This window comes from Apodemus sylvaticus, chromosome 15, assembly GCF_947179515.1.
Source record: "Apodemus sylvaticus chromosome 15, mApoSyl1.1, whole genome shotgun sequence".
Taxonomy (NCBI): domain Eukaryota; kingdom Metazoa; phylum Chordata; class Mammalia; order Rodentia; family Muridae; genus Apodemus; species Apodemus sylvaticus.
The window spans coordinates 64,565,988-64,590,856 of NC_067486.1; the positions used below are offsets into that span (position 1 = coordinate 64,565,988).

At 43.0% G+C, this 24,869-nt stretch overlaps 1 protein-coding gene across 6 annotated transcripts in view; it reads right to left on the reverse strand.

Moving 5' to 3' along the window:
- Nucleotides 1-24,869, reverse strand: part of Parp9 (poly(ADP-ribose) polymerase family member 9) — a 34,972-nt gene that overhangs the window by 7,160 nt on the left and 2,943 nt on the right. For 3 of the 6 annotated variants that reach the window (XM_052158208.1, XM_052158209.1, XM_052158207.1), the window contains 7 exons: nucleotides 23,240-23,381; nucleotides 18,890-19,743; nucleotides 12,662-12,877; nucleotides 9,943-10,161; nucleotides 9,465-9,539; nucleotides 7,280-7,337; nucleotides 4,612-5,001 (listed from right to left, as the gene is read on the reverse strand). In XM_052158208.1, the coding sequence (XP_052014168.1) occupies nucleotides 4,612-5,001; nucleotides 7,280-7,337; nucleotides 9,465-9,539; nucleotides 9,943-10,161; nucleotides 12,662-12,877; nucleotides 18,890-19,743; nucleotides 23,240-23,381 (1,954 nt within the window). The remainder of the gene's footprint in view (nucleotides 1-4,611; nucleotides 5,002-7,279; nucleotides 7,338-9,464; nucleotides 9,540-9,942; nucleotides 10,162-12,661; nucleotides 12,878-18,889; nucleotides 19,744-23,239; nucleotides 23,382-24,869) is intronic. The other 3 variants (XM_052158211.1, XM_052158212.1, XM_052158210.1) reach the window with 3 other exon arrangements.

Genomic DNA, 24,869 nt, shown 5'->3' on the forward strand with positions numbered 1-24,869 from the left:
CTTTTATTGTTTGCTTGCTGTGTTTTACTGCGCAGGTTTGTTTTTCTGGGGCGCAGGATCTTCTATCTCATTACGTAGCTCAAGCTCGCCATCCTGCCTCACCTCTTGACTGCTAGGATTATACGGATCTGCCACGGTTCAAAGTGACACCTAATTTTTTTAACCACATTTATTTATTTGTGTGCATTTGGGGATGTGCTTGTACCCATGGGTACAGACGGAAAACAAGACAGCTTATAGGAGCTGGTTCTCTTCTACCACTCAGTTCCAGGCGATGCAGTATCTAGCAGGTCAGTAAATGAACAGAATAACCTGGCTTCCAGGATGACATATGCTTTTGCTTTTATTGTTTGCTTGCTGTGTTTTACTGCGCAGGTTTGTTTTTCTGGGGCGCAGGATCTTCTATCTCATTACGTAGCTCAAGCTCGCCATCCTGCCTCACCTCTTGACTGCTAGGATTATACGGATCTGCCACGGTTCAAAGTGACACCTAATTTTTTTAACCACATTTATTTATTTGTGTGCATTTGGGGATGTGCTTGTACCCATGGGTACAGACGGAAAACAAGACAGCTTATAGGAGCTGGTTCTCTTCTACCACTCAGTTCCAGGGATCAAACTCGGAGCAGATGGCACGTGCTCTTAACCTGCTGAGCCATCTTGCTGCGCATCAATGTGGCATTTTAAGTGAGACAGTATCTTAGTTAGCTCTAGGACTCACAAAGGACTCCTGTAGCCCCAAACCCCCAAAGTTCCTTTGGTGAGTTTAATAACATTGACTAAGAGGTACTTGGGTATATCTCACAACATCAGTTATTACTTCTGGTGGTGACTAGAGTTCAAAATAGTAATTATAAAGATCATAATGCTGCCAGAAATACATCAATGTAATAAAACTCGAAGTAAGTCATCAAGTAAAACTCAGTGATATTTTAATGCCCCATTTGCAGAATTGGGCATGATCCATTTTTGTTGTTGTCTTTTCTGCATGGCTCTAACTTGATCTTTAGGCTTTCTATGTAATCTGTGTCATCACGAGTAAATCCAATTTACATGTTTCTGTTTATCAAGGAGCAACTAACAGTAGAAAGACAAAATGTGGGAAACCGTCCGGAGTTATTCGGGCTTATGCTTACTCACAGTCCTAAGGTGATGGCTGCAGATAAGGAAGAGCAATTAACTAGAGCCTTCTCCTAGAGCTACTGGTGTGAGAGAATTAGGAGAATACCACAAGAAGTTCCTGCCCTAACTGCAGAATGTACCGGGTGTTACTCCGGGTGTTAACTCCAGGTGTCCTCTTCAGTTGACCAGATGACCTCCTCGCTTGCTTCCTGCTTCGACCCCTAGGGGTGTCTCTGCCCTTCCCTCCTTGGTCTGGTGTGAAGGTTATTTCCTTCTCTGTAAGCCTTAAAACCCACTTACCTCCCTGACATTAAATGAAGCCTTGACACAACCCAGACTGACTCTGATTTTGTTAGCGTGCTTGGCTTCCCTTTTCTCTCCCCCCCATTTTTGACCCTCAGGTAGTGCCCGTTCGGGACCCGGGAATAACTGGACCTGCTGGACGGGTCAACAAAACATAGCTTATCAAAGTGATATGAACTGAGCTAACCACGGTAACTCACATCTGTAACCCCAGATGGCTGAGGCAGGAGGACTGTCCTAAGTTCAAAGCTCACCTGGGATACATAATCAATTTTAGGATGGCCAGGCTTATAGTGTGAGACCTTATCTCAAAAAAAAAAAAAAAAAAAAAAAAAAAAAAAACCCAACAGGTCAGGCACAGTGGCTGTTGGGATTCAGACAAGCCTCTGAGATGCCTGTTTAACATACAAAGCAGAATTCGTCTCTTGGTTCTCCCAGCATCCCTCAGTGCCTACCTGCTACAGGGCATGGTTGGCATGTCCCGCCCTCTACCCTGAACTTCCCAGCCCATGGGCTGGGCTTCCCCTCTCCAAGAGGCTCTTCCCAGTGTAATCCAGACATTTTTTGTTCTCCTGCTCTCCCTCCCCCCACCCCATGTCTGCTTTCTCTCTCTGGCCCCCACTTTTCTGTCTCCTCATCTGCACTGCTGCACAGCAACTCAATGAACTAGCCTAAGAGCTGTACCCAATAAACCTGCCTTTAAATACTTTAAGTTGGCTTGAATTGCCTCATTTCATCAGCACAGATAACGTATCAGTAGCAGATACCTGTTACCTCAGCACTCAAGAGCCACATAGGCAGGAGAACCAGGAGTTCAAGGCTATCCTTAGGTATATAATGAGTTTTTTAAGGCCAGCTTGGGCTACTTAAGACCCTTTCTGAAAGAAAGAAAGAAAGAAAGAAAGAAAGAAAGAAAGAAAGAAAGAAAGAAAGAAAGAAAGAGAGAGAGAGAAAGAAAGAAAGAAAGGAGAAAGGAAGAGAAAGAAAGAAAGAAAGAAAGAAAGAAAGAAAGAAAGAAAGAAAGAAAGAAAGAAAGAAAGAAAGAAAGAAAAGAAAGAAAGAGAGAGAAAGGAAGGAAGGAAAGAAGAAAGAAAGAAAGAAAGAAAGAAAGAAAGAAAGAAAGAAAGAAAGAAAGAAAGAAAGAAAGAAAGAAAGAAAGGAAGGAAGGAAGGAAGGAGGGAGAAAGGAAGAAAGAGAGAAAGAGAAAGAAAGAAAGAAAGAAAGAAAGAAAGAAAGAAAGAAAGAAAGAAAGAAAGAGAAAGGAAGGAAGGAAGGAAAGAAGAAAGAAAAGAAAGAAAGAAAGAAAGAAAGAAAGAAAGAAAGAAAGAAAGAAAGAAAGAAAGAAAGAAAGAAAGAAAAGAAAAGAAAAGAAAGAAAGGTGGGTTAGAGAGATTGCTCAGTGGTTAAGGCCAGCAACCACATAGTAGCTCACAACCATCTGTAATGGGATTCAATGCCCTCTTCTGGTGTATTTGAAGACAGCAACAGTGTACTCACATAAAATAAATAAATCTTAATAAAAAAGAAAAAAAAAGAAGGAAGAAAATAAAAGAAGTCTGTCTATAACAAAGCTGTTGGAAACAGGAACTCGCAGCAGTTGTACCAGATATGCATAAAATCAAGCCATTCAAAATCTGAGCATGTAAAAGGGTTGGCCTCAGGAACTGGCCCTCTAACTGAGGAACTATGGTATTTGATGGCTACCAGGAGGAAGAGTCCACTTTCTTCAGGGATGTAGCCCAATAGGTTGATCGTGGTCCCCTGGATAGCACTAGGTTCACGTGCATAAGGAAAGCTCCAACTGGACTCTGGACTTTTTTAAACAGGACATTAAATGGACTGGAAATGTGGAGGAGATATTGCAGAGCTTTTGCAGGTCCCACTCGAGGTTTAATAATAATAAAGACACAGAGGTATCTATACAGTTTAAAGCTATTAGCCTGTTTGCTGGGGCTGTTCCTTAGCTAGTCCATCTAAACTTAACCCAAATTACCTTCCACTGCATCTCTCTATACTCTCAAGAGTGTTTCTTTCCTGATGGTCTTTCTGCCCAAGTCCCAGTCCCAGCCCCCCAGTTCTTTATTACGCAAATTCAACCAGTTGGCACTGGGAACTATATGACCTTCCCCTACAACAGCTAGCCTTTCTTTTTAGGCAGGTGAGGATGTGACAAACATTTACATATCCTGCTGGCCAGGTGCAGCCTGGCCCAACAATTAACAATTGAGAACACAGGGATACACTTTTTTTTTTTTTGAGACAGGGTTTCTCTGTAAAGTCCTGGCTGTCCTGGAACTCACTCTGTAGACCAGGCTGGCCTCGAACTCAGAAATCCGCCTGCCTCTGCCTCCCAAGTGCTGGGATTACAGGCGTGCGTCACCACCGCCCGGCTTAGGGATACACTTTTTTATAATCAGTGCGAAATAAAAATCGTATTCATAAATACGATATTTGTGGGTCATCCCAACAGGGAGGTCTAAGAGGAACTGGAACAGAAGAATAGGGATGAATATGATCAAAATACATTGTATACATGCAAGAAAGTCTCAGAGAATAAATAAAAATATTTTCACCCCCAATCATGAAAAGCAAACCTGAGTCGGAATGGCTCATTTTCTTCACTCAGACTATTAGCCACAAATACACAAATACACGCGACCAGAAGGAACACTTGGGAGAACGGCCGGTTTTGTCTGAAGACAGGGCAGTAGAAAGGTTAGTCTCCGATGTACTTTGTAGCTGAGGGTAGACTTAAACTGCTGCTCCTCCTGCCTCTGTCTCCCCTGTGTTGGGATCCCACCTCACTTTGGGAGATCAGGGTTCACTGTTTTGCTCTTTTCTGTTTCTGTCTCATCTTCTCTATCTGCACAAAGCACTTTGGAATATTGCTGCTTTGACCTGACTTAACAAATTTACCATCAATACGAACACTGACATATACTAATACCAATACTAACCAATACTAGCACCTCCCTTATCTCTTAGTTTGAAGGACATTTACTTGAAATTTAAGAAACTCTTTTTTCCTCATTTAATTTTTATGTATTTATTTATTTTGAGACAGTCTCACTATATATGTAGTCCTGGCTGGCCTGAAACTCACACAGGTTTACCTTACAGGTGCCAAGATAAAAGGTGTGTGGCACAAGGCCTAGCAAGAGCTTTTAACTTAATACAGCCACTCACCTGAGACGTTCCAAAGACTTTTCTCCCTTTTTTCTGCCACTTCTTCCTGAACGACACACAGCATACATTCAATCTTCATAACTGCTTCAATGAGGTCAGCCTGGGCACCTTTAATCTCCAAAGTTGCCGTTCCTGGACTGACAGTCTCTGAAATGGAGACATTAGAACTTGTCTGGAGCTGAGACAGCAGGCTGTGCTCTTTTATCCCAAGGTAGAGAATATGGTTGTTCTCGATGGTGTGCTGGTCTCGGGAAGTCAGCAACCTTTCAATCCATTCCTTGGCCTCACACATCTCTCCCACTTTTGCACCCATGAGATTGATGGCAGGAGATCCATCTTCAAAGCTGCTTCTTCTGTGCTCCCCTCTGGTCCACGGCAGGGCTAAAACACCTATCAAAAACAGAGATGGGAGGCTGATGAGTACTGAAGGAGCACAGAACATCACAGCCATCATTGTCAGCCACAGCAGCTAAGACCCATCTACCTGTAATGCACCAGGTTTAAAGAGAATCTATGTGCTTAGCTTACGGCCTCCTTCAGCTTAGAAAGCAAGGCTTTATCCTGTCTACCTTCTGCTGTGTGTCATTTGCCAATTCACAAGTGAGTTTAGCTATTTTCACCTGCTAACGTGACATATTCCTTAACCTCTTGCACCTACCAGATTTAAAATCAAATACCTAAAACTACAGATTCAAGGAATAAAATTTATTTAAGTTGAGAGTCATAACATGTGCTTATAACCCCCATATTTGATAGGCAGAGCCAGGAGGATGAGGAATTGAAGGCTAGCCTTGATTACATAAAGACTTTGAAGCTAACCTTGGCAATAGGGGACCCTGTCTCAAAATAAGTAAGTGCATACAATAGAAGGATAGAAGGAGCTAGGGAAAGAATTCAGATGCATTGTATGACATTCTCAAAGAATGAATTAAAACATTAATTTTAAAAAAAGAACAAACTGGTAACCAGTTAGGCAAAACATTTCAGAGAAGCAAACCTCATGACTTGCATCTATGTTAAAAAATGCTTATCTTGCTGGGCGGTGGTGGCGCACACCTGTAATCCCAGCACTCTGGGAGGCAGAGGCAGGCGGATTTCTGAGTTCGAGGCCAGCCTGGTCTACAAAGTGAGTTCCAGGATAGCAAGGGCTATACAGAGAAACCCTGTCCAAAAAACAAAAAACAAAAAAACAACAAAAAAAATGCTTATCTTGACTGCAATCAGAAAAATAGACCATCACCCACCAACCAGACAGAAAATTTGAAGTTTTGCAAGGTTCATAGAGTGAGTGAGTGAGTGTGTGTGTTTGTGTGTGTGTGTGTGTGTGTGTGTGTGTGTGTGTGTATCCAGAGAACAATTTGAAGGAGTTAGGAGGTCAAACTCAGGTGTTTAGAATTTATTTTTATTAGGGAATTAGGAAAATAATTAACATTGATAATATTTGATAAGGATTATTTTAGGTTATCAAGGGAAGGCTATACTAGCCAGGGATAAAGAGAAGCACATATTTATTTAATTGAATATAATAAATATGTCTAAATATTAGACATATTTATTTAATTGAATGCACTGTGCCACTGAGCCATCTCTCCAGCCCCCAAATTCTAATTTCTTTACAGATGTTTTCAAGAACTACTGAATAAGTCATGGTCCTTGTCCTGTGCTTTAGGTTAATGACATACAGAACTTTATATTCCCTTTTTGCATTAGCCTTGCCTAAAACTCCACCCCTCACCAGCTCCTCTATACTACATGAGATTTGACAAACAAGCACTGTATTTGTTTGCTCTTGTGGGTTTTACGCATGTCAAGGACTGCCCCACCACTGCTGGCCGATGGAAATCTTTCCATCCCAAAGCTCAGTTTCAGAACATGTTCATGAAGTCATTCTTGATCCCTCCTAGTCTGAAGAATTCCTTCCCTCCTCTAGTCTATCTGAGGAAGTTTGTCCTTCTTCTCCTTCTTATTTGCCTTCTGGAACTGGTTTAATGCTTTGTAATTTTAATTTACAAAACATCTTTTGATAATTGGAAATGATCAAAATATTGTCTATTATTTATTTAAATTATGGTGTGTGTGTGTGTGTGTGTGTGTGTGTGTGTGTGTGTATAATCTGTGAGAATCAATTTTCTCCTTTTCTGTATGGGTTCCAGGAGTTGGACTCTGGTCATTAGGCTTGGCAGCGGTGCTTTTACTAGATTAGCCATCTCAGTGGTCCACAATCACCTGTTACTATCAACACTCTACAGACATATAATAAATATAGTCTCCTAAGAAGCACCATCCCAAGACTCTCCTCGATAGTCACCCCTCTGTACTTCCAGCCTGCAGAGCCAGTAAACATTCCACCCCAAAGAGTGAGATAGAACTAGCCTCACAGGCACACAGCATCCAAGACTGCTTGAACCCATCTGTCCCAGCAATCCCAAACTAGCTCAGCCATAAGATCAACTAGTTTTTAAAGAGATCTGCATGACTGGGCCAAGAGTTCCTGACTCAGGAATGAGAATATATGGATAGGTACCCCACCTCTTCTTTAAAAAAAGAGTCTCATGTAGCTCAGGATGGCCTCAAACATGTTTCTAGGTGAGTATGACCTGGAACTCCCAATGCTCTTGCCTCCACTCACGTCCCGCTATGCCTGTAAAACTCTTAATTTCTTACTCACCACTATTACTGCTGGGATTCAGCTCGTTGAACCTTTTTGTCATTTCAGCACAAAAAACCTAAAATAAGCAAAGCAGAACAGTCATAGAAGAGTGGACAGCCACAGTAATAAAAATCTCTCCCTGAATGCACCACACCACTGTCTCTCCATTCCCAGTGCCACAAGTCCTAAAGCAGCCTTGGGCAATCCAGAACATGTGCACCTGCGGGCCCACATCAGATAGCCTGAAGATCAGATACTCACATTGCAATTCATGACAGTAGCAAAGTTACAGTTATGAAGTAGCAAGGAAAATAATTTTATGGTTGGGGGTCACCACAGCACAAGGAACTATATTAGAGGACCGCAGCATTAGGAAGGTTGAGAACCTTTGTCTTAGAACATCTGAGAAATTAGTACAGGTAAAGATGAAAAAGAAACAAAGACCTGGTAGAATTTAGAGAAAATACAAACTTTCATCCATTCAGGTATTAATGTAGGTACCAAATTAAAGCTAAAATAAAAATATAGATCACTTCTATATGTTCTCAACACACCAAACTGATTTATATGGGTTCGTTATTGTAAGCTACTTAAGATTGGAGCTGACTGGGCTGAAGAGATAGCTCAGCGGTTGAGAGCACTGACTGTTCTTCCAGAGGTCCTGAGTTCAAATCCTAGCAACCACATAGTGGCTCACAACCATCTGTAATGAGATCTGATGCCCTCTTCTAGTGTCTGAAGACAGTTATAGTGTACTCATATGAATAAAATAAAATCTTTAAAAAAAAATATTGGAGCTGACTCATGAGCATTCAATATATGTTCTATATGGTAATTACTGTTACAGACAGCTTACAGAAAAAAGATGATTGTTTTCTAGGCATACCCTTTAAAACAGAGTTGACTTGAAATAATTGAAATCTCTTAGGGGTTTGAAAACACCTTATCCAGTATTTTTCTTATTCAAAGTTGATAAAATAGGCAGTAATTACTGACAAATCATAATACTAATAAAGACCAGAAGACTAGATTTTGCTTTATACCTATATGCACTTCAAAAATGAAGAGACAAAGGCAGAGAGAGACAGAGAGAGATACACACAGAGAGAGGGGGAGGGGAGGAGAGAGTGTTTGTGTGTGTGTGTGTGTGTGTGTGTGTGTTTAGACAGGATTTTACTGTCTTGCTATTGAGCCCTGAATGGCCTGGAACTCATTATGTAGGTATAGGTCACACTGGCCTTGAACTCAGAGATCCTCGTGAGTGTGTGTGTGTGTGTGTGTGTGTGTGTGTGTGTATTTGGTTTTAGAGTCAAGGTTTCTCTGTGAAGTCCTAGTTGTCCTAGAAGATGCTCTGTTATCCAGGCTGGTCACAAACTCAAGAGATCCACCTACCTCTGCCTCCAGAGTACTTGTATTAAAGTCGGGCTCCACCCTGCTCAGATCCGCCTTGCCTCTGCTTCCCAAACAGTGGAATTAAAGAGGCACACCAATACTCCCAACTCTACAATGAAGATTCTTAACCTATAGAACACTTCCTTTATAAACTGTGTTTGTAGCTTCTATTGCCGGAGCAAATAACATCCCTTGGTTTTACTATATTTAGTTACCTGGGGAGATTACGACAGGTTGTTCCCTTTCGTCCCCATCCAAAAATTTGGAAATGAACAAAATCATCCACTGATGAGCAAATGGTGAGAAAAGCCACATCCAATGGATCAACATCAGCTCTCTGGTCATTTCAGAAGGCAGGAGATGTTGCAGGCTTAGAAATACTTAGGCAAAACTTTTGAATGAAATATGATGGAAACTGTAACTTAGCCACTAGCAATAACGTTTACGAAAGGAGGAAACAGACCAGGCAGTGGTGGCGCACGCCTGTAATCCCAGCACTCTGGGAGGCAGAGGCAGGTGGATTTCTGAGTTCGAGGCCAGCCTGGTCTACAGAGTGAGTTCCAGGACAGCCAGGGCTACATAGAGAAACCCTGTTTCAAAAAAAACCCCAAAAAAAGAAAGAAAGAAAGAAAGAAAGAAAGAAAGAAAGAAAGAAAGAAAGAAAGAAAGAAAGAAAGAAAGAAAGAAAGAAAGAAAGAAAGGAGGAGACAGCAAGCAGATGGCCAGCAAAGAGCCTAGAGGTCTGTGGTGGAGCCAAGGACAAGTTGTGGCAGTGTCTGTCTTTCCAGCTCTGTCCCCCAGCGTTGAACACCTGATCCTCATGAGGCATGCCAACAATGGCTTCTGGAGGTGCTTCCTTCCTTTCCCGGAGACAAAAAACACCTGGCTAAAGTTAATAAGAAAGAAATGTTTGTTAAATGAATCTCTATTGGCTTTTATAGATACCCAGCCTTAGTCAGGAAAAAAAAAAAAACAAACCAACAAACATTAAGAAATATCTTAAAGGAGGAGGAAGAGGAGGAGGAAGAGCAGCAGGCAGGGGAGAAAGAATCATCCCATATCAAAAATAGGTTGTTTACCTTTAAAGAACATTGAGAATAAAAGCCAACAAGGAAATGAGAAAAACAAACGTGAACATGGTTAGGCCAAGGGTGGGTAATTTGCAGAAATTCAATGTTAGAATCCCACCACATTGTGGGATCCTTTCCTAGTGTGTTAGATGAGAGTTACTAGTTAGCCATTGGTAATGAGTGAACTCAGTGTAAGACTTTCCCAGGACACTAACTCACCTTATATGTCTCCACATCTACTGGAAAGATCACAATCTTTACAGTTAGTATTTTTCCTTTGTGCTCTTTAGCAAATGCAAAAACTTCCTCAAACATTATCTGAGCCGCGGTACTCTTCTTCAAATCAATCCCTCCGGTCCCCAGAGCAGGAAAGGAAATGGAATTTATATCTGGTCTAAGGCAGTTTTCTAGACAGGACTTCATTGCATTTTTCAATGTCTGTAAGAGAAATACAAGTTCGAGGACAACCTTTGAGACAAAAATAAGACTTCACTTACCCTTCAGTTGTGCTCAGAATCTACCATGCCAGCCTGGTTATTTAGTTTTAGGATAGCCTGGACTACAGAGGTTGAGACTAGCCTGAGCTATACAATGCCAGCCTGCACACAGCATGGGTGTGTCCATGCATCCTCAGAGGGCTGCTAAGGCCCCTCTCCACAAAACCCCACCATAGCTATAAGCTCAATAGTGAGAAGCATAAGACTGAGAAACTGAGGCAGCAGAATGCTACCCATAGCACCTGAGCACTGTGATCTCTCCCAGTTATATAGCCTTGATCATCTCCCTAGCTCAGAGAGTCAGTCAAGCATCAGTGTGCTGCTCGCCCACCGCTCCCAGGTCAACAGAGTTCCCGACATTTTAGTGAAAGATATGAGAAGTGCCAACCAATAGTTTGGGTAGACTCTGACTTCCATCAACTTCTTTTTCATCTTTTAAGATTGGGTCTCACTACACAGCTCTGGCTAGTCTAAAACTCACTATATAGAGTAGGTGGCCTCAAAGTCATGGAGATATGCCTGCCTCTGCCTCCCAAGTGCAGGGATTATGTGGGGAAACCCTGCTAATTCGCCAAGGTCGAAGTCTGCCTTGGCGGGATAGCTTTGCTGAGCTGGGGACAAAATGGGGGTGGGGGGCTCCCTTTACCAGCAGGGATTCCCCTTCCATGACCTTGTCTAAGAGCCAGAATTCCACACGCTCTGCCTGAGAGAGGTCAAGTACTCCTGGACAGATCTACAGATCTACAAGTTCGACTTCCTCTTTTCCACATAAGAACCTAGCCAGCCACCTGGGATTACTGGACTGCCTCTCCATGCAAAAAAAGGGCATTCACAGAACTTTAGACTCCAGCCAGCCGACTATTTTCATTTCCCTGTATACTCCTTTCCCACTCTCCAAAGTCCATATATAGACCTGGTTCACTCTGAATAAAGTGTATATATACAAGCCCATCCCAGATAAAGGTATGTTCACAAGTCAAGATTGTCTAAGAGAGCTGTTTCCTTGAAGATCGACAGAAAAGGTCTTTGCCTAAAAGAGCTGTATAACACTAAGACCAGCAGAGTGCCTACACACACACACACACACACCCATTCCCAGCTATACTGGAATCCTGCAGAACCCCACATATATTGGACTCCAGTTCATCCTTCTAGCCTGGTGTGCATAGTCTGAATGCCCTGAGAGGGAGGAGGCAGATCACAGAACCACAGCTGGCCGTCAATGTGGGGCACAGCCAGCTGGCATATACAACAGGAATTTTATAAAACTGGTCACATGCCATGCTAATTTTCCATCAGCTTTTCAATATTACACTGAATTGCTATATAGACAGGAAGGTTGTCTGAAAAAGATCCTTGGAAAGATGAAGTACAGAGAATACTTGGAGATCCGATCTAGGGAAATAAAAAAAAAAAAGAATTTGTCCTGCTGAGGGTTCGGGGCTGCTCTACCTTCCCTGCCCATCCTGCTGTGTCAGGGTTGGAGAGAGCCCAAGTCCGAGCTTGTAATAAAGAGACCCTAATGCTATTATATCAGAGACTGCTCCTCGGTGGTCTGTTGGGGTTCTCCTTATGTATGTGTGTGTGTGTGTGTGTGTGTGTGTGTGTGTGTGTGTGTGAGAGAGAGAGAGAGAGAGAGAGAGAGAGAGCACATTGGGATTAAGCATTTCTCTACATTTGCACAGACTCCTTCTATTCACTAGTTTTCACTGGAAAACTTCACATGGGAGTTGGAAGAAACTATAGTAGCTTTGAATCCAACTCCTGCTGGAATTTAACCTGTGAAAGGAAATATGGAAAAGCTGTATCTCCTACCTCATAATGGAAGGACAGAGCAGATCACTGTGTATTATAGAGCAATACAGACTATGTACAGACTGAAGGGTTCCGGGTTTCAGTGCCCACACACTGTGCTCGCTGAGACCTTTCAAATCAAACTTAAGAGAACTTGGGGTAACCATATTTGCTCAGTCTTTCAGCCAGTCATAGGCGTGTTTCCAAAAAGGAAACACATCTGTGGTGGTTTGAATATGTTTGGCCCAGGAAGCAACACTATTAGGAGGTGTGCCTTGTTGGAGTAGGCGTGGCCTTGTTGGAGGAAGTATGTCACTGTGGAGATGGATGATAAGATCCTCCTCTTAGCTGCTTGCAAGACACTCTTCTGTCTGCCTTTGGATCAAAATATAGAACTTTCCACTACTCCAGGCTCAGGTCTGCCTGGATGCTGCCATGCTCCTGCCTTGATGATAATGGACTGAAGCTCTGAACCTTCAAGCCAACCCCAATTAAATGTTGTTCTTTATAAGAGTTGTCTCTTCACAGCAATGGAAACCCTAACTGACACCATCTAATAATTTTTGATAAACATAATCAAGCAATGGAAACCTATCAAAATGCTTAGAGAGTGCAAGTATACAAATTTAAGATTATTTTGAACTTACCTGATGTTTCTGGATTTTGAAATGCCACACCACGTGGAACACATATTGACAGGACAAGTTAAATCCTTTTGTGACCCGTACCACTTGATAATCTGAGGACAGGCTGCCCTTGGTAAGTTCCTTCTCCATTTCAAGCCCTGCTCGTTTAAGAATCGACTGTGCCACGCTTCCTGATTTAAAATCATTCATGTATACAGAATTAACAATTACATCTGTCTGGAAAGGGAAGAAAACACAGGATTCATGGTCAAATCCCTCCTTCTAAAGATAACTAATTTGTACATCCATAAAAGTTTAGAAAATTACTTTTTGAGTATTTCAAATCCAAAAATTGGTTTTGAAGTGGAAACATATTTCCAAGAGAATTCATTTCATTGCTATGAGGCTGTTTGCCCTATTTTTTTTGGATTTGGTTTTTTTTCAAGACAGGGTTTCTCTGTATAGCCCTGGCTGTCCTGGAACTTACTCAGTAGACCAGGCTAGCCTCGAACTCAGAAATCCACCTGCCTCTGCCTCTCAGAGTGCTGGGATTACAAGCATGCGCCACCACTGGCCCGGCTCTGTTTGCCCTATTTTGAAAATAATGTACATATATAAATGATATTGTCATTCATTGCTCTCCCCTTTTGTTGAATTATGCTTATTATATTTCAAGCTTCTCATCATCCCTTCTGACTTCTTTTGTTTTAAAGACTCTTATTTTCAGGATGGAGAGTTGGCTCAGTGGCTAAGAGCAATTGTTGCTCTTGCAGGAGGGTGGGGGGCCAGGGTTCACTTCCCAGTCTGCACATAGAAGCTCGGAACTATTGGTAACTCTGCTTCCAAGGGATCCAAAGCCCTTGTCACAGCTCTGCAGGCACCAGGTACATATTTGGTGGCAAACACACACGCTTATGGTTATAAGATGCTCATAACCATAAACTACTAAAATAAAAATTTTAAAAAGGATTTTTATTTTCAATATATGCATATGTCTCTATGTGTGTTTGTACACGTGAGTGGAGAACCTGCAAAATCCCAGAGAAGGCGTCAGTCCCTGAAGCTGGAGTTAAAGAGGAGCTGCCCAATTTGCGGGTAGAGACAGAACTCAGGTCCACTAACAGAACAATCACACTCTTAACAGCTGAGCCTTCTTTCCAGCCTCTTTTGTTGATTGGTTCTTTCCTTTGTTTTGTTTTGGGGACAAAGTCTCCTCATGTAACTGTACAGAGCCATATTGGGGCAGTCGGAGTTTGTCTTTGGTCAAGGACAATCCCTGGCTTCGGGCAGGAATCTGCCCTTAGGATATAATAGGGAAGTAGGTTAAAGTAGGAATTTTTATCCTTGGGTGGAGTGCTAAGAGTGCACTTGACTAAGTCAAGGTTAACTTCTCCCAGATAGCCAGGATCCTGCTCCACCTAGGGTGGAGTGCTCGAAGTAAAGGTTAAGTTCATTGTTCCTCCAGGTCTAGGAATTCCTGAATTAAGCAGGTGACCCACCCATCTGCTGGAGCAGTCAAGATGAGGACCTCCAAGAGAAGCTAGACAACTTCCACGGAACTCAGCCTGGAGTCTGGGGGGAAGGGTTTGCCCAAACTGTTAAAAGGTCTGGCGCCATTAAAGCTTCCTGCTTTGATCAGTGAAATTGTCTTGGCCCTTCTTCTTTTCGCCCCTTCCCCATCCATCCCTCAGCTTCTGTTCCAGCAACCCAGTTCGTAATAGCTGCAGAAGGCTAAGGAATACAACATGTAACCACGACTGGCCTGTAACAACTCACTATATAAACCAGACAGACCTCAAGTTCACAGAGACCCATCCATCTCCATTTCCTCAGTGCTGGATTTAAAGGCACGCACCACCACAACTTGTTTGTTTTGATTTTGAGACAATGTCTCCTGTAGCCTGAATGACCTCAAACGTGCCAAATAGCTGACGATGAACTTAAATTTCTGATCCTCTTGCTTCTACCTGTCCCATGTTGGGATTACAGGTTTATGGGCTAAACCCAAGGCTTCCTGCTGCTAAGCAAGTATTCTACCCATTGAACCACATCCTCCAGCCCTTTTATCTTTTTACATAAAAGTCTGCCTCATTTTAAAACAAAACAAAACAAACAAACAAACAAAAAACTAGGCTGCACTATGTATTCCAGATTAACCTTGAGCCATACCCATCTCTTCAGAGCTAAAATTTCCAGTTTGTACAACCTACCCATTCAGGTGTTAAGTTGTTACCCCAGTGCTAAGGACTGAATCCAGGACCTTGCACATGCTAAGCAAACATTCTACCACTGAGACAAATCCCTAGCCCATGGTTATTTTCGAGACACATCCATAGAGGTTTCACCCTCTGCCTTATCTCCCATCACTTCCTGCTGTTTCCGCATGGGCTTTGTTTGGTAACAAAGAAAAAGTGTCTTTGGAACTTTAGGAACAGAAGTCATGTCATGTCTTTATGGTCTCTAGTACACGGCCGCCCGGTCGGTGGTGGCGCACTCCTGTAATCCCAGCACTTGGGAGGCAGAGGCAGGCGGATTTCTGAGTTCGAGGCCAACCTGGTCTACAGAGTGAGTTCCAGAACAGCAAGGGCTACACAGAGAAAGCCAGTCTCAAAAAAAAAAGAAAAGAAAAAGAAAAAAAAAAGTACACGGCCAAAAGCGTAACAAGGCCAAAAGGACTTTAGTGAAACAGAGCTTGCTTTCTGTATGGGTCACCAGATACACTTATCCAACTATGCTACAGGCAACTACCCACCTTCAGCAGCCATTCTCAACCCCCTTTGGAGGTGTCAAATGACCCTTTCACAGGGTCACCTAAGGCAGATATTTACATTATGATTCGTAAGAGTAACAAAGTTACAGTTATGAAACAGCAACAAAAGTAATTTTCCAGTCAGGGGTCACCTTAAGATGAGGAACTGTCTTAAAGGGCCACAGTTCTGGGAAGGCTGAGAACCACGGATCTACAGAAATAGTACACATGGACATCGACTACATTTCTTTTTTCTTTTTTCTTTTTCTGAGACAGGGTTTCTTTGTGTAGCCCTGGCTGTCCTGGAACTCACTCTGTAGACCAGGCTGGTCTTGAACTCACCTGCCTCTGCCTCCCAAGAGCTGTGATTACAGGCATGCGCCACCACTGCCCAGAATCAACTACATTTCTTACTACCTTATTTCGGAACTCTGAGAGCAGTGCCAAAGGGAGCTGTGTTCTTGCAGCTTCAGTACTGTGGCAGTTTGAATATGCTTGTCCCATAGGGAGTGTTCTTTTAGGAGGTGTGTCCTTGTTGAAAGAAGTATGTCACTGTGGGGTTGCACTTTGAGACCCTCCTCTTAGCTGTCTGGAAGACAGTCTTCACTTGGATCAAGATGTAGAATTTTAGGCTCCTCCAGTCTCATGTCTGTGTGCAGGCTGCCATGCTTCCCACCATGATGACAATGGGCTGAACCTCCGAAACTGAAAGCCAGCCCCGATTGTTTGCCTTTATAAGAGTTGCCTTGGTCATGGTGTCTCTTCACAGCAGTAAAAATCCTAACAAAGCAAGTACCAAAATTCTTATCATCCATCAGAGGAAACAGGTACTTCTGTGGATTTTGTTTGTTTTGTGACAGGGTGTCACTGTGTCATCTTGTCTGGCTTGTAACTTGATTTGTAGACCAGGCTGGCCTCAAATTTAAATCAGGTCCTCTGCCTCTGCCTCTGCCTCTGCCTCTGCCTCTGGGGCATTGGGCTCCAGGCATTTGCCAAAGTACTCAGTTTATCATGGATATTAATAGATTTACCCTGAAAGAGCAATCTGAACTTGCCATTGGGGGGCACTGGCACCCAACAGAAGATGTAAGGTCCCTAAGGCTGCTGACAATAAATGAAGATGAAAAAAAATCCGGTAAAAGACGGGTGGTGGTGGCGCTCGCCTGTAATCCCAGCACTCTAGGAGGTAGAGGCAGGCGGATTTCTGAGTTCGAGGCCAGCCTAGTCTACAGAGTGAGTTCCAGGACAGTCAGGGCTATTCAGAGAAACCCTGTCTCGAAAAAAACCAACCAAACAAACAAAAAAACTGGTAAAAGGATGTTATTCAATAATGCTGCAGCTTAAATGTTAAACACCACACTAAACCAACTCCTCAGATAATTCATTTCATGGAGTCTCCTCGGCCTTCGCTCTGGTGTCTTGTAGACTGTAAGTGCTACTCTCACTAATGCTTGATTGTGACCACAGGACACATCAATGATCCAAAAATAAATAAATAAATAAATAAATAAATAAAAAGATTACTTTAAGCTTCAGTGTGTCCAGCCAAGCTGTTCATTTCCTGTCTGTGGATTCCTCTCTGTCTCTGATCAAGTCACTCGAGCCTCCCAGAAAGTTCCTCCTGCTGCCTCACACCTCCCACAGCCTAAGATCAGCCTGCTTCCCCCAGGGCAGGGACTCAAACCCATGGTAAGCAAGCATTCTGCCACCAGGCATGCCCGCTTGTGGGTGGTTTCAGAGAGGCACCCGTAGGGCTTTCTTCTCGGCCCTGTCACCATTATTTTTTTGCTACCACTGTGAATACGCTGCTCTAATCACAAATGCACAAACTCTTGGGTTTTGTTTTGTTTTCAGATTTTTGAAGCAGGGTTTCATGTAGCCAGAGCTGGCTTCTTCAAACTCAAGGAGCGGAGAATCACCTTGTATCCCTGATCCTTGGGCTTCCACCTCAAACTACTGTGATTACAAGGGTGGGCCACCATGCCCAGCTGTATTCCTAGGTACTATTTTTGTTTACTACTATTGACAGATTGCTTCAGCAATGCCAGCCAAATGACTTGTTTCCTCAATGAGATATTGCCAAACAAAGTTTTTTTTTTAAAGATTAAAAATAGGATAGAACTAGAGAGATAAGTAACTCAGTCAGTAAAGTATGTTCCAGAAACCATGTGAAAAAAAAAGCCAGATGTGGTGACAAACACTCATGCTCCCAGCCAAGCCAGAAAAGACAAGTTCCCTGGGGCTAGCCAGTTAGGCACAGCCCCTCCCACCTGACAATTCCAGACCAATGAGAAAGAGGCAGAGGCAGGCAGATTTCTGAGTTCGAGGCCAGCCTGGTCTACAGAGTGAGTTCCAGGACAGCCAGGACTATACAGAGAAACCCTCGGGGGGGGGGGGGGGGGGGGGGAAAGAAAAAAGAAGGGTAGACAGTTCTTTAGAAAGGCAATCAAGGTTAATCGCTGGCCCCTCCATACTTGTGCACAGGTGTGCAAACCCCACCCCCACCTCCAAGCATGCACAGACCCACAAATACATACTCATCAACACACATATAGATACAAATACACACTCTCACACACATACATACACACATGCATACATGTGTGTACACACACTAAATTCATTCATTCATTCATTCATTCATTAGTTCATTTCAGTGCTCAGCTGAGGCATGGTAGCCTTTAATCCCACCTTAAAGGCCGAGGCAGGTAGATCTCTGTGAGTTCAAGACCAACCTGATCTACAAACCAAGGTCCAGGATAGCCAAAGCTCTAGAGACCTTGCCTCAAAAAAGTAAAAATGAAAATCTAGTGTTTGAGGCTAAGGCAGGAGGATCATGAGTCTTGGGTGACGTGGTAGAAAACAAACCCTGAGCCGGGCGGTGGTGGCACACGCCTGTAATCCCAGCACTTGGGAGGCAGAGACAGGTGGATTTCTGAGTTCAAGGCCAGCCTGGTCTACAGAGTGAGTTCCAGGACAGCCAGGGCTACACAGAGAAACCCTGTCTCGAAAAAAAACAAAAATCCAAAAAAAAGAAAAAAAAAGAAAAGAAAACAAACCCTGTTTCCAAAAAACCAAACAAAAACAACAAAAAAAAAAAAAAAAAAAAAAAGAAAGAAAGAAATAAGAGAGAGCTTAAGTTCTTTGGGATAAAAAAGTATTCCAACTGCTTCTGATTCCTAGGAATCAGAGCCTAACCATCCTAACTCCCATGCAGCCATGTGCCACACACTACTGTAACCGGCTCTTGGATAAGGACTCAGCTTTCAGATGTTTAAGTGCTGTTGTTACATGTTTTAAAGGAAGGACTGAAAGAAAGAAAGCCATTGAGTCAGGAATAATGGAGCCCGTCTCTAATCCAGATGGCCTGGCCCTGACGCTTACACTCTCCAATCCCCAAAGATGCATCTTACGGTCTTCCACTCTAAGTATCTTATAAATTAACCATTAATTCCAGAACCCCCCTCTGTCAGTGCCAGGGAATAAAAACGAAAACTTACTGTTTGCATTTCAATGCAGCCTTGGACAATCTGGAGAGTCAGGCCCTGGCCAATGTGAAGAGTCACGCTGGATGAATGGTTAGTTTCTGGACTCTTCGAGGAGCTCAGTTCCTTCCCTAGGACGCTTTCTGAGGCAAATTTAAAGGCCTCAACAGTGGGGTCTTCATTGCTCACCAGATGGATCTCTCTCAAATTACCAGTCATTTGATTGTCTTGGAAATAAAGGCAGATAGTTTCTAAAATTATGTGTGTACACAAATCCAGAGGGAACAGGAAAATTCCAGAGCTCAGGGCTGGAATTGCTACTGTCTTAATTGGTGTGCCCGATTTGGTGACATAGTCTAGAATGTTCCTAATGGCACATTTCAGTAATTGGATAGCTATCTGGCTGTCCATATCTGTCCACCGGGGTCCAACTGCGTGGATAATCAAATGGCAAGGAAGTCTCCCCGCACTGGTGACAGCAATTCCACCAACTGGAACTTTACCATAGGTAGCAATGTATCTTTCACTCTCTTCTTGGATTTCAAAGCCACCAATTTTCACCAGGCTTCCAGCCAGGCCACCTCCATGCAAAAGGTCTTCATTGGCTGCATTCACCACAGCATCAACAACATGTCTGGTGAGGTTGTCCTTCCAAACAGATAACTCTATCCCAGAGGTCAGTGTCCTTCTGAAGACCCTCTGAGCAGGAGAGCTGCTTCCTGCTAAAGTTGGGCAGGTCAGGGTAGAGATACATCCAAACTTATTCTGGAGGACTTCACACAGCTGACTCTCATTGCTTTTTAAAATTTCGAAGACATTGTGTTTAATGGGAATTTTCCATCTACAGTGATCTTCAAAAGAATCATTGGCTGGTAAAGGAGAAAAAGCAAAACAAGAAAGAAATGAGCACAGGTTCCTTGAAAAGGATGTGGTTCCTTTCCACACTAGGAGACTTCGTTTCTTACTTGGAAAGAGAGATGAACTTCCACTACCTTCCTTACCGACACTGCCTTTCCTCCCAACATGGGATCAGGCCAAAGATAGCTAAGCCACTTAAAAAGGGCTGAGCCTTGTGTGTGGCATTTAGTTAGCACCCTAAATGAGAAAACAAGAAGGTCTTGAATGTTTGTAACACACACACACACACACTAAAATGACTTAATTGTGAGTCAGGGATAGAGGGACGCTGTAGTCATAACTTCTCTGCTTTTCTTAATGTCTTAGTTTAAGTTTGCTTAGACTCAAATCTTGAGAAAAGACTTCTGAGTGTAAGTACTTTAAGAGTTGATTCTAGAAAACACCAGGGGTTGAAGTTAAGGAGAGAATGTAAGAAACTAACACAGGAAAAACACAAACAAACAAACAAGGATACTATGTGTGCTGGTTGCAAATGAAGCCCATCTTTTAGAGGGCAGAGTAGGTCGTGTAACTCAGAGCCAAAGCCCTAGTGCAGTCATCATTACAAGAGCTGAGATATGTATCCAGCTTCCATGGGTCACTAGTCAAAGAGGAGATAGGCAGCACTAGACCAGCCAGAAGTAGAAGACTGGCAACCTCTGGCTCATTGTACTGACTCTGGCCCTCACAGTCAAAATCAACACAGAATTACAGCCCAGAAGCTAAAAGTACTATTTATTATGCTATGCACACCCTTCCTTTACCCCAGCACTGGGGAGGCAGAGGCAAGCCGATCTCTGTGAGTTCAAAGCCAGTTCCAGAACAGTCAGAAGAACCACATGGTGAGATCCTGTCTTTAAAAAAAAAATCACTTCCTGCATTTTTAAGACTGCAAGATGTATTGTTCACATCCTTCTTAATTTGTTTTTACACGGAAACTCTAGTTACCGCACAGCCTTTATAGCTATTTGGTACTAAAGTTCACCTCAGCAGAAGTCACGGTTCTCAGGACAACCCCAACCAAGGCTGAGCAATGCTACTCATGGCCTACATGGGGCACCTGTTGCATGTCAGGCTTCCAGAGACTTCAGTTTGAAGGCAGGGGAAGTTGATGGTGGTGATAACACAAGGCCTCACTGTGTAGTTCTTTAATTAGAATCTTCCTTCCTTGGTCCCCTAAACTTTGGGACTACCACCATGCCCACGCAGCATATAAACATGCCACCCAGCATATAAATCCAATTTCTGGATAACCCAACCTGTAGAGTGACAATCTCTTTTTCTGCAAATCCCTCTTATTGGGCAGTAGTGGTAGTATATGCCTTTAATCCCAGCTCTTGGGAGACAGTGGCAAGAGAATCTCTGAGTTTGAGGCCATCCTGGTCTACAGTGAGTCCCACAACAGCCAAGGCTACACAACAGAGAGACCCTGTGTCAAAAAGCAAAAAGGAAGGAAGGAAGGAAGGAAGGAAGGAAGGAAGGAAGGAAGGAAGGAAAGAAGGAAGGAAAAGAAAATCCTTCTTACCTTCAGAAACTGAACTCTTGCCAGACCTTGCAACCAAGTTAATAATATACCTAGAATTCACTTAAATTTATGTACTCAATCTATTTCCCTACTATATATATGTCATATATCCAGTTTTCTAAACTTACCTTTAAGAAAATAATGTAGGGCTGGTGAGATGGCTTAGCGGTTAAGAGCACTGACTGCTCTTCTGAAGGTCCTTAGTTCAAATCCCAGAAACTACATGGTGGCTCACAACCATCTGTAATGAGATCTGATGCCCTCTTCTAGTGTGTCTAAAGACTGCTACAATGTACTTACATATAATAATAAATAAATCTTTGGGCTGGAGTGAGCAGGGCTGGAGCAAGCAGAGGTCCTGAGTTCAATTCCCAGCAACCACATGATGGCTCACAACTCTCTGTACAGCTACAGTGTACTCATATATATAAAATAAATAAATACTTGAAAAAAAAACATGTAACCAACTTTATATGCTTTGCAGTCAGCTTTTAAAACATAAACTAAATGCATGGCTTTATGTATGTGAGCACGCTGTCGCCCTCTTCAGGCACACCAGAAAAGGGTATTGGATCCCATTACAAATGGTTGTGAGCCACCATGTAGTTGCTGGGAATTGAACTCAGGACCTCTGGAAGAAAGGTCAGTGCTCTTAACCGCTAAGCCATCTCTCCAGTCCCTAAATGCATAGCTTTAATCTTAAATTACAATTCTTCTATGTCCCTGACCCAGAATAACGTGTGTGCCTGTGTGTGTGTGTGTGTTGTGGTAATCATTTGCTGAAAGCAGCCAACTGGTTGAAAGGAACCTTAAACAAAATAAATAACAGATATAATAAATTAAAAAAATACATAAATACAAAACAAAATAACAATAACAAGTGTGAAAAGCAACAGGTGAATATATGTTAAGAGCATCTGTTTGTGGGCCAATAAAGTAACTTTTTTCCTTCTAAAACTCTTAAAAACCTAGAATTTCTTTACCGTACTGTCTCTTCTGTGCTATTAAATAAACAGCTGTTTACTTATAAATGCTGTGAGGAACAGACAATAAGGATAGACAGACATCAGATACACACAACAGACAGATTACAGACAAAAACCTACAAACAAATGGAGAACATTTCAAAGAATAAAGAGGAAGCTCTTACAAGAGCTTAAAGAGGTACCTCTTTAAGTACACTTGTATGAGATACTAATACAGCCTTTGCCTCTAAGAAAGGAAAATGATTTCCAGAAAACTGGAGCCTCAAGTCAGAGACGTTAAAATGAAGACCGTAAAAACTGGGCTGGAGAGATGGCTCAGCGGTTAAGAGCACTGTCTGCTCTCCCAGAGGTCCTGAGTTCAATTTCCAGCAACCACAATGGTGGCTAACAACCATCTATAATGAGATCTGATGCCCTCTTCTGGGATGTCTGAAGACAGCAACAGTGTACTCATACAATTTTAAAAAAAAGGTTGGGACAACAGATTAAATGTAGTAGTTTACTCTGTTTCTTATCTGAGCCATCAGGAGAGACTTCTGGTGACCTCTCTTACCCAAAAGAAGCCTCTACTAAGCAGTCAGTCTCAACTGGCCTACACACTGATGGCCAACATCAAATGGGTCACCCCTAGAAACTAGGCAGGTCGACTCTCTCAGCTCTCGGTCAGTTTCTCTGCTCATTTTGGCCATCGAGGAATGGTCAGAAGTGTGTCACAGGGCTGGAGTGCTGATGTGCACCTTTAGTCTCAGTACTCAGAGGCAGAAGCAGGCAGATCTGAGTTCCAGGCCAGCCAGATCCACAAAGCGAGACCATTTAAACAGAGAAAAGAATCTCTGCCAACAAGGGAAAGGGCAGTGGGGGCCCCAGAGAACGTGTCCTCAGCTGCCACAGTGCTTCTGAAGCAATTCCCCTTCCAAAGCATGTGCCCGCATCTCCACAGTGTCTGCAGCCACACACCTGAGCCCCTGAAGGGGAGATAGTCTCCTTCCGAGTGCCCTCTTCTGCACTGAGGAAAGACCTTAGCAAAGGCTTTCTTAAGTGAGAGAGAGAGTGAGGCGATCATACCTGGTCTTTCGGTAAGAGCTGCTGCTCCTGAACCCTGTGGGGGAAAAAAAAATGAAACAGCTGTTTTAAAAACCTGAAGCTGCAGAAAGCAGAGACACCGCCTGCTAAGCAGGAATAGCATGGGTTCTCAGGTTTAGGGTTTGGGGAAGGACATTTTTTAGTTCTTTCTTTACATTCATTATTCAGTTTGTTGGTGTTTTTTTTTTTTTCCATTATTGTTTGTCTTTGTTTTTCCCTTTGGTTTTTCAAGACAGGATTCCCTGTGTAACCTTGGCTGTCCTAAAACTCACTCTATAGACTAGGTTGACCTCAAACTCAGCCATCTGCCTGCCTCTGCCTCCTGTATGGTAAGATCAGAGGCCTGCACCACCACCACCAGGCTTGCCCTATCATTTTTTAATCTGTGTACCTAAAACACTAAAAGCTGCATCAAGTACTGAGTCTATCTAGGCCTCTTAAAAGACCTCTTAAAGAGGTCAATGCACTCTGTCTGTTCCACACTGTAGGCCAGGCTGGCTTTGAACTCACTCTAGAGCCCAGGCTGGCTTGAACTCCCAGCAGTCCTCTTACCCCCGTCTCCCTAGTGCTGAGGTTCTAATGTCTGTCACCATGCTCAGCTGATGCACTTCTAAGTCAGAATAAGAGAAAAGGCTGGAGGCTAACACCTGAAAAGGCTCACAGCCCTCAACCAACAAGCCAAAGCTCTCAGGTGGGCTCCAAAGTCTTGTGGGATTTCCCTGGCCAGAATAGAAAATATGAAGACGTGAGCCTCTCCAGATGCATCTCCCAGATCTGGAAAGGCCCACTTCTACTTGCCTATTTCATGACAAACAGAAAGTAGACCCCGTCCTGAGAGACAGCTGCTGAAAGAGTAAAGAAAATCCACACCATATGTAAGGTGGCATGAGACTGGGTCTCTCGTAGCCCAGGTTAGCCTCAAACTTGTTACATATTGCCAAGCCCAATTTATTTTTATTTATTTATTTTGTTTTGTTTTGTTTTTTCGAGACCAGGTTTCTCTGTATAGCCCTGGCTGTCCTGGAACTTACTCTGTAGGCCAGGCTGGCCTAGAACTCAGAAATCTGCCTGCCTCTGCCTCCCAAGTGCTGGGATTAAAGGCATGTGCCACCACCGCCCGGCTTTCCTTTTCTTTTTCTTTTTAATTTTTTTTCCCAATTTATATATTATTGGAAATTGAGCCCAAGGCTATATGCATGGTAGGTAAGCCCATTGTCATCTGTGACATTCCTAGTCCTGGAGATGACACTGAAAAAAAAAAGCCATCTATTACTTTGTTAGACTCATGACTTAAACTTACAATGCCGTTGTCTAAAACTGCTGCTCTCATTGAGTCTCTGGGCTGCTCTATGATGTCTTTGCAATAGAAAAACTCTGTACTCGTCTCTCTGTTCATTCTGCTATTTATATTAGTATACTGTTTATCAATTTTTCATGTTTTGAATTTTGAGGTAGGGTTTTACTCCTTAGCTCAGACTTGCCTGGAACCTGTTGTGATTTTTCT